Genomic DNA, 12,391 nt, shown 5'->3' with positions numbered 1-12,391 from the left:
TTGTGACATTGTGTAAACATATCATAAGAACATACAAATGTAGTGATGATAAATAATATCAGAAAATATGCATGTCTTGATAACGTTTCTTTGGTTAACAGCTTGATCAGACATCAGATAAGAATATTTCTTGGGTTTAAAATATATACCTGGCAAAAAGATGAATTATAAACCAAATGGTCCAACTCTAGACGAGCATGATATGTACATTATTTCTGCATGTTGCCTCTGACTGCAATTCATTGACATCCTCAAAGATTCTGGATATATGGACCTAACATGACATTTGGAAGACAGACTGGTAGACAACATAAATCTATGTCGCTCTATAGGTTATAACACACTAAATAGTTGTTGTTCTTTATTCTATATAAAATTGACATATTTCCAATGATAGCAGCACACATCAGGACCCATTTTAAATGTCTGTAACTTACATTTTCTTGAAGAATATTGTCAGTGCTAACTAAAAATCAAAAGAAAAGTGGGGGTCATGTTTGATGCAAGAAAAATAATTTCATTCAAACACACAAACTGCAAAATCAGCTAAACAAGAGGGCCATGATGGCCCTATATCGCTCACCTGTTATCATTGCACTTGAGGACATGAAGGTCCTCAGAAAAAATATCTAAGTCCAAAGGACAGGAACAACAAAGGAAAGAAATTTAACCAAAAAGAAAAACAAAATTCTTACAAGGTACAGATATGTCAAAATACACCTAACAAGAGGACCATGATGGTCCTGAATCGCTCACCTCTTCCCACATGACCCAGTTTCGGGTATGACATCGTTTTTTCTATTATTTGACATAGTGACCTAGTTTTTGAGCTCATGTGACCCAGTTTTGAACTTGACCTAGATATTATCAAGATAAAAATTCTGACCAATTTTCATGAAGATCCATCGAAAAATATAGTCTCTAGAGAGGTCACAAGGTTTTTCTATTATTTGACCTATTGACCTAGTTTTCGAAGGTACGTGACCCTGTTTTGAACTTTACCTAGATATCATCAAGGTGAACACTCACTAATTTTCATGAAGATCCATTGAAAAATATGGCCTCTAGAGAGGTCACAAGGTTTTTCTATTTTTATACCTACTGGCCTAGTTTTTGACCGCATGTGACCCAGTTTCGAACTTGACCTAGATATCATCAAGTTGAACATTCAGATCAATTTTCATGAAGATCCATTGAAAAATATGGCCTCTAGAGAGGTCAAAAGATTTTAATAATTTTAGACCTACTGACCTAGTTTTTGACCGCAGTTGACCCAATTTCAAACTTGACCTAGATATCATCAAGATGAACATTCAGACCAACTTTCATACAGATCCCATGAAAAGTATGGCCTCTAGACAGGTCACAAAGTTTTTTTATTATTTGACCTACTGACCTAGTTTATTAAGGTACGTGACCCAGTTTCAAACTTGACCTAGATATCATTAAGGTGAACATTCAGACCAATTTTTATGAAGATCCATTGAAAAATATGGCCTCCAGAGAGGTCACAAAGTTTTTCTATTTTTAGACCTACTGACCTAGTTTTTGACCGCACATGACCCTGTTTCGAACCTGACCTAGATATCATCAAGATGAACATTCAGACCAATTTTCATACAGATCCCATGAAAAATATGGCCTTTAGAGAGGTCACAAGGTTTTTCTATTATCTGACCTACTGACCTAGTTTTTGATGGTATGTGACCCACTTTCAAACTTGATCTAGATATCATCAAGATGAACATTCAGACCAACTTTCATATAGATCCCATGAAATATATGGCCTCTAGAGGTGTCACAAGGTTTTTCTATTTTTAGACCTACTGACCTAGTTTTTGACCGCATGTGACCCAATTTTGAAAAAGACCTAGATATCATCAAGATGAACATTCAGACCAACTTTCATACAGATCCCATGGAAAAATATGGCCTTTAGAGAGGTCACGAGGTTTTTCTATTATTTGACCTACTGACCTAGTTTTTGATGGCACGTAACCCAGTTTCGAACTTGACCTAGATATCATCAAGGTGAACGTTCTGACCAATTTTCATGAAGATCTTGTGAAATATATGGCCTCTAGAGAGGTCACAAGGTTTTTCTATTTTTAGACCAACTGACCTAGTTTTTGACGGCACGTGACCCAGTTTCGAACTTGACCTAGATATCATCAAGTTGAACACTCTGACCAATTTTCATGAAGATCTTGTGAAATATATGGCCTCTAGAGAGGTCACAAGGTTTTTCTATTTTTAGACCTACTGACCTAGTTTTTGACGGCACGTGACCCAGTTTCGAACTTGACCTAGATATCATCAAGATGAACATTCTGACCAACTTTCATAAAGATCCCTTGAAAAATGTGACCTCTAGAGTGGTCACAAGCAAAAGTTTACGGACGGACGCACGGACGCACACACGGACGGACGACGGACACCGTGCGATCACATAAGCTCACCTTGTCACTTTGTGACAGGTGAGCTAACAAGAGCTGTCCGTAAGACAGCCAAGCTCGACTATTTGAAATATTGTCACAGAAGCAGGAATTTATTACCCAAAATGTTAAATATCAAAAGAGTTTTAAGTTCGAAACGGGACATAATCTGACCAAAATGCATATCAGAGTTATGGGACTTGATGCTATCAACTAGTTTAATAACCCTGAAGAAACATGTTAAGTTTCAATTCAATCTGCATTAGTTTTGGAGATAGTAACTTGCATGTAAAACTTTAACCAGAATTTTCTAAGTCCAAAAGGGGGCATAATTTGCTCAAAATACATGTTAAGAGTTATGGAACTTGACCCAGTGAGGTTGGTAACTGACCTAGAAAAAGAATAAATAAGTTTCAAAGCTATATGCCTTTTGGTAATAGCTGTATGGACTTGCACGCAAAACTTTAACCAGGATTTTCTAAGTCCAAAAAGGGGCATAATTTGCCCAAAATACATGTCAGAGATGGGACTTGATTCTATCAACTAGTTTTATAACCCCGAAGACACATGTGAAGTTTCAATTTAATATCTGCATTAGTTTTGGAGATAGTAACTTGCATGTAAAACTTTAACCAGGATTTTCTAAGTCCAAAAGGGGGCATAATTTGGCCAAAATACATGTCAGAGTTATGGGACTTGACCCAGTGAGGTAGGTAATTGATCTAGAAAAAGAAAAAATAAGTTTCAAATCAATATGCCTTTTAGTAATAGCTGTATGTACTTGCATGCAAAACTTTAACCAGAGTTTTCTAAGTCCAAAAGGGGGCATAATTTGGCCAAAATACATGTCAGAGTTATGGGACTTGACCCAGTGAGGTAGGTAATTGATCTAGAAAAAGAAAAAATAAGTTTCAAATCTGTATGCCTTTTAGTAATAGCTGTATGTACTTGCACGCAAAACTTTAACCAAAATTTTCTAAGTTCAAAAGGGGGCATAATTTGGCCAAAATGAAGGTCAGAGTTATGGGACTTGGTGCTATCAACTAGTTTCATAACCCCGAAGACACATGTGAAGTTTCAATTCAATATCTGCATTAGTTTTGGAGATAGTAACTTGCATGTAAAACTTTAACCAGAATTTTCTAAGTCCAAAAGGGGGCATAATTTGCTCAAAATACATGTTAGAGTTATGGAACTTGACCCAGTGAGGTTGGTAATTGACCTAGAAAAAGAATAAATAACTTTCAAAGCTATATGCCTTTAATGATAGCTGTATGTACTTGCATGCAAAAACTTAACCAAGGTGTGACGCCGACGCTGACGCCGACGCCAGGGTGAGTAGAATAGCTAGACTATTCTTCGAATAGTCGAGCTAAAAATTGGAGGTACCATCCATGTTGTACCACAGAAAAGTGGTCTCGGTTTTTCCCTACGGCCAATAACAAAAAAGTTACTAAAAATAGGCTATTTATAGTAACGTAAAAGGGAAGTAATTCAAAAGAAAATTATTGAAGTTAACAAAAGAAGGATCTGCCAAATAAATCTGTTAACATAAATGAAATTTCAGATCAGTATCTTCATTAGTTATGGAGATATACCCATTTTAATTTCAAAAATAAAGGGAGGTAATTTGACATAAAATCAGTCCATAGTTATCTACCCTGATTGCCTCGGTCCAACTAATGACAATAATGAAATTTCAAATAAGTCCTGTAAGTACTTACTGATATAAATCCATTTTGATTCCAATCAGGGGAGGTATCAGATATAAAATAACTCTGGAAACTACGAATGGATCTGATTTGTCATGGAATCCAAGATTTATTGTTGTTGAAGATATTTTGGAAGTTTGTAAATGAAGTCTCTATATGGCTGCAAAAGCCAAAATAGCCAATTTTGGACATTTAAGTGGCCATAACTCTGGAACCAATGATGGAGTCTGTCCAGTTTAAGAAAGGAACCAAGATCTTGTGGTGATACAAGTTGTGTGCAAGTTTGGTTAAAATCAAATCATAAATGAAGTTGCTATTGTGCAGACAAGTTCAAAATAGCTAATTTTGGCCCTTTCAGGGGCCATAACTCTGGAACCCATTAGGGGGTCTGGCCGGTTCAACAAAGGAACTGAGATCTTATGGCTACACAAGTTTTGTGCAAGTTTGATTAATTCAAATCATAAATGAAGCTGCTATTGTGCAGACAAGGGCAAAATAGCTAATTCTGGTCCTTTCAGGGGCCATAACTCTGGAACCCATAATGGAATCTCGCCAGTTCAAGAAAGGAACCAAGATCTTATGGTGATACAAGTTGTGTGCCAGTTTGGTAAAAATCAAATCATAAATAAAGCTGCTATTGTGCAGACAAGGTCAAAATAGCTGATTTTGGCCCTTTCAGGGGCCATAACTCTGGAACCCATAACAGGATCTGGCCAGTTCAAGAAAGGAACCGAGATCTTATGGTGATACAAGTTGTGCGTAAGTTTGGTTAAAATAAAATCATAAATGAAACCACTATCGTGCAGACAAGAAATTGTTGACGGACGGACGCACGGACGCACACACGACAGACGACGGACAAAGGGTGATCACAAAAGCTCACCTTGTCACTATGTGACAGGTGAGCTAAAAATGAGACCCCAAATTATACTGGTGGTGTATGATCTAAGTTTCCATGAAATATTTTGTTATGTTGTTATTTCATTATGAAAATGCTACCTACATGTCAAGCATAGATCTGTCATGTGATTTTAGCAAAAAAATAGAAAAAAAATTGCAAAGAAAATAAGGAAAATAGCTCTACAGAGCAAAAAAGCTGAGGACTATTTGTATCTGCCATTATGCGACTACCATTTTTTTTTGCGCCATTTTTCTATTTAGTGTCTGTATGCCTATATCTTCCACAGACATAAGAAAATATCCATATACAATGGACACAGGCACAGTCATTTAGTAAAGAGTAAAAACATTTTAACAGGAGGAAGTCACTATTGTGAGATTACATAGAAAATATGCTCATAGTATAATACATGTTTAATGAAATACTGTTGAATAAATGTTATACTCAGTCTCAACAGAAATAATTAGATTACAATCAATTATTTCAAATACCTCACAAATTACTTATTAAGCCAATTAAGCAAAATGTATAATATTTTCTACATGTATATCCTGTTTTCTCATATTCTCGGGGACCTAAGGGGTTGTTTTTATTCCCAGTAACAGATTAACCTTTTCATAAACAGCATTTGGGTGTTATTTTGAAAATAAATTCACTTGTCTTTCAGATGGAGTCATAAAATGGTACTGAAATTATCCCATTTAATTATTTTGTTCCTGTATTTGATACCACCCTCACCCACAGAAATGGACCAAGAGTTTCTCGTATTCCCGTGGATTTAGATTTGACTTTTCATCGCAAATAAGTTATAGAATTTAAAACATTAAAATTACCATTGCGTAATAAAAAGATATATTCTGTAGTAAATACATCAAGAAATATGACAATTAATTGCATAATCAATAATTTATGGCAAATTTGCTAACACCACCAGAAAAAAATAAGGATTTTTTTAAAAATTGAGTAAAATGCTGATAGTTTCGTCAATATGCATTCAAATCAATTGAAATTTTCAGTGTGTCAGTTTTGTACCATTCCTGTCTAGAAAATAACAAACATTAAATTATTTGACAACTTGAAGGCAAAATACGAGAATATGAGAAACCCTGAGAATATGAGAAACCCTGAGAATATGAGAAACAGGGATATTCTAATAATTAAAACATGATTGCAGCATTAGGTAGATATGAGTTTATATTTAAATGTATATCAACTTTGTGTCCTAGTCAGATTGTTTGAGAACAACAGTATGTTATGGTATATCTAGTAGGCAACCTTTATATATGTTCAGTCACCAGTTATGTGTTTCTTTTTCACTCTTTTTCTCACCTGAAATTGTAAAGAAATGCATGTTTAAAATAAGTGACTTCGGTCCATAATGATCTGAGCTGATATTTTAACAAAGGATAAAGTTAACAGATCATAAAATCTGAAAATATACTACATTTACAAAATAAAGTTTCAAGAACTGAAGTGATAAATTCAGTATGAAATTTTGTAGCAGAGGAAGCTGTATTAAATGTTATGAAGACTGTAAATAAACAGAGAATATCCACTCATTTATTTAAGCTTAAGACTAAAATATCTTTCACTAAATGAACAAAATGTCCTATTTTCACAAGTTAAACCAGTATAATTCTACTTAAATTTCTTTTTTTTTTCATTCTTTTCAAAGATAAAAAATAACCAAGACAATACAATACAATATAATCAGGTTGAAAAGGGGTTCTGCAGGTGTCCAACCAGAGTGGATGATTCAGCATGCTTCAAGAGGGCCCCTAGTTTAAGGTCACCCCATGGGGTATTCAGGAACCTATCCTAACTGATAACATAATGACAGGTTTTAACAAATCTAACGTGAATCCACGTATATTAAATACAAGAGGGCCATGATGGCCCTATATCGCTCACTTGTTATCACTGCATTTGAGGACAAGAAGGTCCTCAGAAAAAATATCTAAGTCCAAAGGACAGGAACAACAAAGGAAAGAAATTTAACCAAAAAGAAAAAAAAATTCTTACAAGGTACAGATATGTCAAAATACACCTAAAAATTGGAGGTACCATCCATGTTGTACCACAGAAAAGTGGTCTTGGTTTTTCCCTACGGCCAATAATAAACAAGAGGACCAATTGCTCACCTCTTCCCACATGACCCAGTTTTGAGTATGACGTCGTTTTTTTCTATTACTAGACATAGTGACCTAGTTTTTGAGCTCATGTGACCCAGTTTTGAACCTGACCTAGATATTATCAAGATAAAAATTCTGACCAATTTTCATGAAGATCCATTGAAAAATATGGTCTCTAGAGAGGTCACAAGGTTTTTCTATTATTTGACCTATTGACCTAGTTTTCAAAGGTACATGACCCTGTTTTGAACTTTACCTAGATATCATCAAGGTGAACATTCTCACTAATTTTCATGAAGATCTCATGAAAAATATGGCCTCTAGAGAGGTCACAAGGTTTTTCTATTTTTATACCTACTGGCCTAGTTTTTGACCGCACATGACCCAGTTTCGAAAATGACCTAGATATCATCAAGGTGAACATTCAGATCAATCTTCATGAAGATCCATTGAAAAATATGGCCTCTAGAGAGGTCAAAAGATTTTTCTAATTTTAGACCTACTGACCTAGTTTTTGACCGCAGTTGACCCAGTTTCAAACTTGACCTAGATATCATCAAGATGAACATTCAGACCAACTTTCATACAGATCCCATGAAAAGTATGGCTTCTAGAGAGGTCACAAGGTTTTTTTACTATTTGACCTACTGACCTAGTTTTTAGGGCACTTGACCCAGTTTCAAACTTGACCTAGATATCATCAAGCTGAACATTCTGACCAATTTTCATGAAGATCCATTCAAGTGTATGGCCCCTAGAGAGGTCACAAGGCTTTTCTATTTCAAGACCTACTGACCTAGTTTTTGATCACAGTTGACCCAGTTTCAAACTTGACCTATATATCAAGATAAATATTCAGACTAACTTTCATACAGATCCCATGAAAAATATGGCCTCTAGAGAGGTCACAACGTTTTTTCATTATTTGACCTACTGACCTACTTTTTGTGGGCACGTGACCCACTTTCGAACTTGACCTAGATATCATCAAGATGAACATTCTGACAAATTTTTATGGAGATCCATTCACAAGTATGGCCTCTAGAGAGGTCACAAGGTTTTTCTATTTCTAGACCTACTGACCTAGTTTTTGACCGCACATGACCCTGTTTCGAACTTGACCTAGATATCATCAAGATGAACATTCTGACTAATTTTTATGGAGATCCATTCACAAGTATGGCCTCTAGAGAGGTCACAAGATTTTTCTATTTTTAGACCTACTGACCTAGTTTTTGACCGCACATGACCCTGTTTCGAACTTGACCTAGATATCATCAAGATGAACATTCAGACCAACTTTCATACAGATCCCATGAAAAATATTGCCTTTAGAGAGGTCACAAGGTTTTTCTATTATTTGACCTACTGACCTAGTTTTTGAAGGCACGTGACCCCCTTTCGAACTTGACCTAGATATCATCAAGGTGAACATTCTGACCAATTTTCATGAAGATCTCATGAAATGTATGGCCTCTAGAGAGGTCACAAGGTTTTTCTATTTTTAGACCTACTGACCTACTTTTTGACCGCACATGACCCAGTTTCGAACTTGATCTAGATATCATCAAGATGAACGTTCTGACCAATTTTCATGAAGATCTTGGGAAATATATGGCCTCTAGAGAGGTCACAAGGTTTTTCTATTTTTAGACCTACTGACCTAGTTTTTAAAGGCACGTGACCCAGTTTCGAACTTGACCTAGATATCATCAAGGTGAACATTCTGACCAATTTTCATGAAGATCTTGTGAAATATATGGCCTCTAGAGACGTCACAAGGTTTTTCTATTTTTAGACCTACTGACCTAGTTTTTGACGGCACATGACCTAGTTTCGAACTTGACCTAGATATCATCAAGATGAACATTCTGACCAACTTTCATAAAGATCCCACAAAAAATGTGACCTCTAGAGTGGTCACAAGCAAAAGTTTACGGACGCAAGGACGCACGCACAGACGACGGACACCGCGCGATCACAAAAGCTCACCTTGTCACTTTGTGACAGGTGAGCTAATAAATGAAAAACAAGAGCTGTCAGTGGACAGTGAGCTCGACTATTCTCAGTGCTTGATAGTATAATATAAGCTATGAGTAAAACTTTAACATTACAATAAGCATATTCTAAGTCCAAAAGGGGCCATAATTCAGTCAAAATGCTCGATAGAGTTGCCTCCTCCTTTTAAACAGACTGGGGTCATGATGGTTAACAAGTATGCAAAATTTGAAAGCAATATCTCAATGGACTTGAAAATATTCGGGGTGGTACGTAAACTTTAACATTTATTCTAAGTTGAAAAGGGACCATAATTCAGTCAAAATGCTTGACAGAGTTGCCTCCTCCTTTTTACAGACTGGGGTCATGATGGTAAACAAGCATGCAAAATATCAAAGCAATATCTCAATGGACTTTGAAAATATTTGGGGTGGTACGCAAACTTTAACATTTGTGTGACGCTCATGCTAACGCTCACGCCGGGGTGAGTAGGGCAGCTCCCCTATTCTTCGAATAGTCGAGCTAATGAACTGAAGAAGGCCTTTGGGTTGAAAACATTTTTCTGCACCAGGAAATTGTTTTCCTGGTAAAATCTTCCAATCCTATACAAATGTTTCAATAATAAAACCACATGTCTGCCCATGCTATAGAAAATACATCAGAAGTTGACAATGTAAATAATGCATACATTTAAATAACAATATATGATAACATGGCAACATATATACAGGGATATCTATTCTTAAAATACACATTAAACAGTTTGGTGAGAGTAAACCCCATTTGGGTGACCTCAGTTAAGCTTGGTACAGGGCCCTCATGGGGCATGCTCGGATCACCGGTTCTGGTTGCATACACGAAAACCCCATTAACACCCTAACCAGAGCACCCTTTAAGTTCTAAGACCATAAAGTATTTATTGTCACAAGTGTAGAGCCTGCAAGAAGACTTCTCATTTTTGGTATATTTGCCATCTCTGTAATAAGCTCTACTCCACTGATATGGGTTCAAATCAAGACCAAATACAAAAAAAAAGGAGAAAAAGTGTATGTGAACTTAAAATGAAACTGGGCAAGCCATTTTAGAAAAAAATTAAGTGTTCTGTGAATATATACTTAAAAGTGACCATCCAATGCACATATTGGCTATAAATTTGCATATGCTATTTAATGCCAAATAAAATTTCTGTTCTGTTCTGTTCTATATATGTATGAATATTTAAGCTCATTTTAAAATCAAGCCAGCAGTTTCTTACAGTATTCTAAAAGTGCCAACTATATACATACAGGAAAAACTGACCAGTCTCTTGTGGCTATGCTTTTGGCAAATTGAAAAAATTAGAAGATAGAGGTACATTCCATTGAAATTATTCAAACTAGGATAAGCCATGGTCCGTAGGTTTTTTCTTTCTATTATATGTTAAACTCGGGTGGCAGTGTTTATGGACAAATCAGAAAAAAAATCTTATTAAAATGGGACCAGACTAGTTAGATGTTGCTTGAAGATTTAAGAAACGCTATAAATATGCTTCTTAGGTCTTCACAGTTGATTGGAAAAGCTACACACAGACCATTGGAGCATTCTAAGGATGTTTTGGAAGGTCTCTTTAAAATGGTTACATCGGCATCCAGCGGTTCATGAAAAGTAAGGTATTACTATATTTAGCTCTAGTGGCCCCTTACAGGAAGCTGTGTGTTCCCATTGAATATTAAGGCTGCCACACAATATTTTATACTACATTGTGAAAGTTTATACATAGACCAGCATTATCTATATGTATATTTATCATAAATTACCGGTTTATATATTCGTTCCGCCTCAGATCGCTCAGTCCTGTCAATTTTCTTGTCATCTAATACCTCAAGCTTTGGAAGTCTGCTTATTACAAAGTATCTGTAAATATAGTTATAATATACATCTGTATAAAGTACAATATATGAACAAAGTATCTGTAAATATATAGTTATAATATACATCTGTATAAAGTACAATATATGAACAAAGTATCTGTAAATATAGTTATAATATACATCTGTATAAAGTACAATATATGAACAAGCATTTCACTTCTAACTAGGGCTATCATCAAATGCAAATAGTACCTAAAACAATTAGAAAAGAAGATATTTTTGGAGTATGGTTGCTTCTGACCCCTTCCAACTTCAAATCTAGTAAAAATAAAACTGTTAAAGTAGTTCCCACAACAAGAGGGTCATGATGACCCTGAATCGCTCACCTGAGTAATATGAGCCACATGTTTCAAATGGCAAACTGACGCTATAATATTAGAAAGAAGATCAAATTTATGGCCACTGAAAGTCAGTTTTAAGATTGGTGTGCAAAACTGTACATGTCATACAAATTTCAAGGCTGTATCTTAAACAAGAGGGCCATGAAGGCCCTGTATCGTTCACCTGACCTATTGACCTAAAGATCATCAAGATCAACATTCTGACCAAGTTTCATTAAGATATGGTCATAAATGTGGTCTCTAAAATGTTAACTAGCTTTTCCTTTGATTTGACCCAGTGACCTAGTTTTTGACCCTACATGACCCAGATAAAAACCTGACCTAAAGATCATCAAGATTAACATTCTGACTAAGTTTCATGAAAATACAGTCAAAAATGTGGCCTCTAAAGTGTTAAAAAGCTTTTCCTTTGATTTGACCTAGTGACCTAGTTTTTGACCCCACCTGACCCAGATCTTACCAAGTTTCATTTAGATATGGTCATAAATGTGGCCTCTAGAGTGTTAACTAGCTTTTCCTTTAAATGACCTGTTGAACTTGTTTTTGACCCCACGTGACCCAGATAAAAACCTGACCTATAGATCACTATAAATCATCAAGATCAACATTCTGATCAAGTTTCATTTAGATATGGTCATAAATCTGGCCTCTAGAGTGTTAACTAGCTTTTCCTTTAATTGACCTGTTGACCTAGTTTTTGACCCCACGTGACCCAGATAAAAACCTGACCTAAAGATTATCAAGATTAGCATTCTGACAAAGTTTCATTAAAATATGGTCATAAATGTGGCCTTTAGAGTGTTAACTAGCTTTTCCTTTGATTTGACCTGGTGGCATAGTTTTTGACCCCACCTGACCTAGATTTGAACTTGACTTTCTGATCATCAAGATTAACATTCTGACCAAGTTATATAGAGATATTTCATAAATGCGGCCTCTACAGCGTTAACAAGCTTTTCCTT

At 35.7% G+C, this 12,391-nt stretch overlaps 1 protein-coding gene across 1 annotated transcript in view; it reads right to left on the bottom strand.

Moving 5' to 3' along the window:
- Nucleotides 1–348: 348 nt before the first annotated feature.
- Nucleotides 349–12,391, bottom strand: part of LOC123542921 (leucine-rich melanocyte differentiation-associated protein-like) — a 50,958-nt gene continuing 38,915 nt past the window's right edge. Inside the window, exons 5-6 of the mRNA XM_045328968.2 lie at nucleotides 10,975–11,071; nucleotides 349–6,377 (exon numbers count right to left, since the gene is read on the bottom strand). Coding sequence (XP_045184903.2) covers nucleotides 6,336–6,377; nucleotides 10,975–11,071 — 139 coding nt within the window. The 3' untranslated portion in view covers nucleotides 349–6,335. The remainder of the gene's footprint in view (nucleotides 6,378–10,974; nucleotides 11,072–12,391) is intronic.

Source organism: Mercenaria mercenaria, chromosome 19, assembly GCF_021730395.1.
Source record: "Mercenaria mercenaria strain notata chromosome 19, MADL_Memer_1, whole genome shotgun sequence".
In the NCBI taxonomy this organism is placed as follows: Eukaryota; Metazoa; Mollusca; class Bivalvia; order Venerida; family Veneridae; genus Mercenaria; species Mercenaria mercenaria.
The sequence above is the reverse complement of the archived record's forward strand: the minus strand, read 5'-3'. Positions and strand labels throughout refer to the sequence as shown.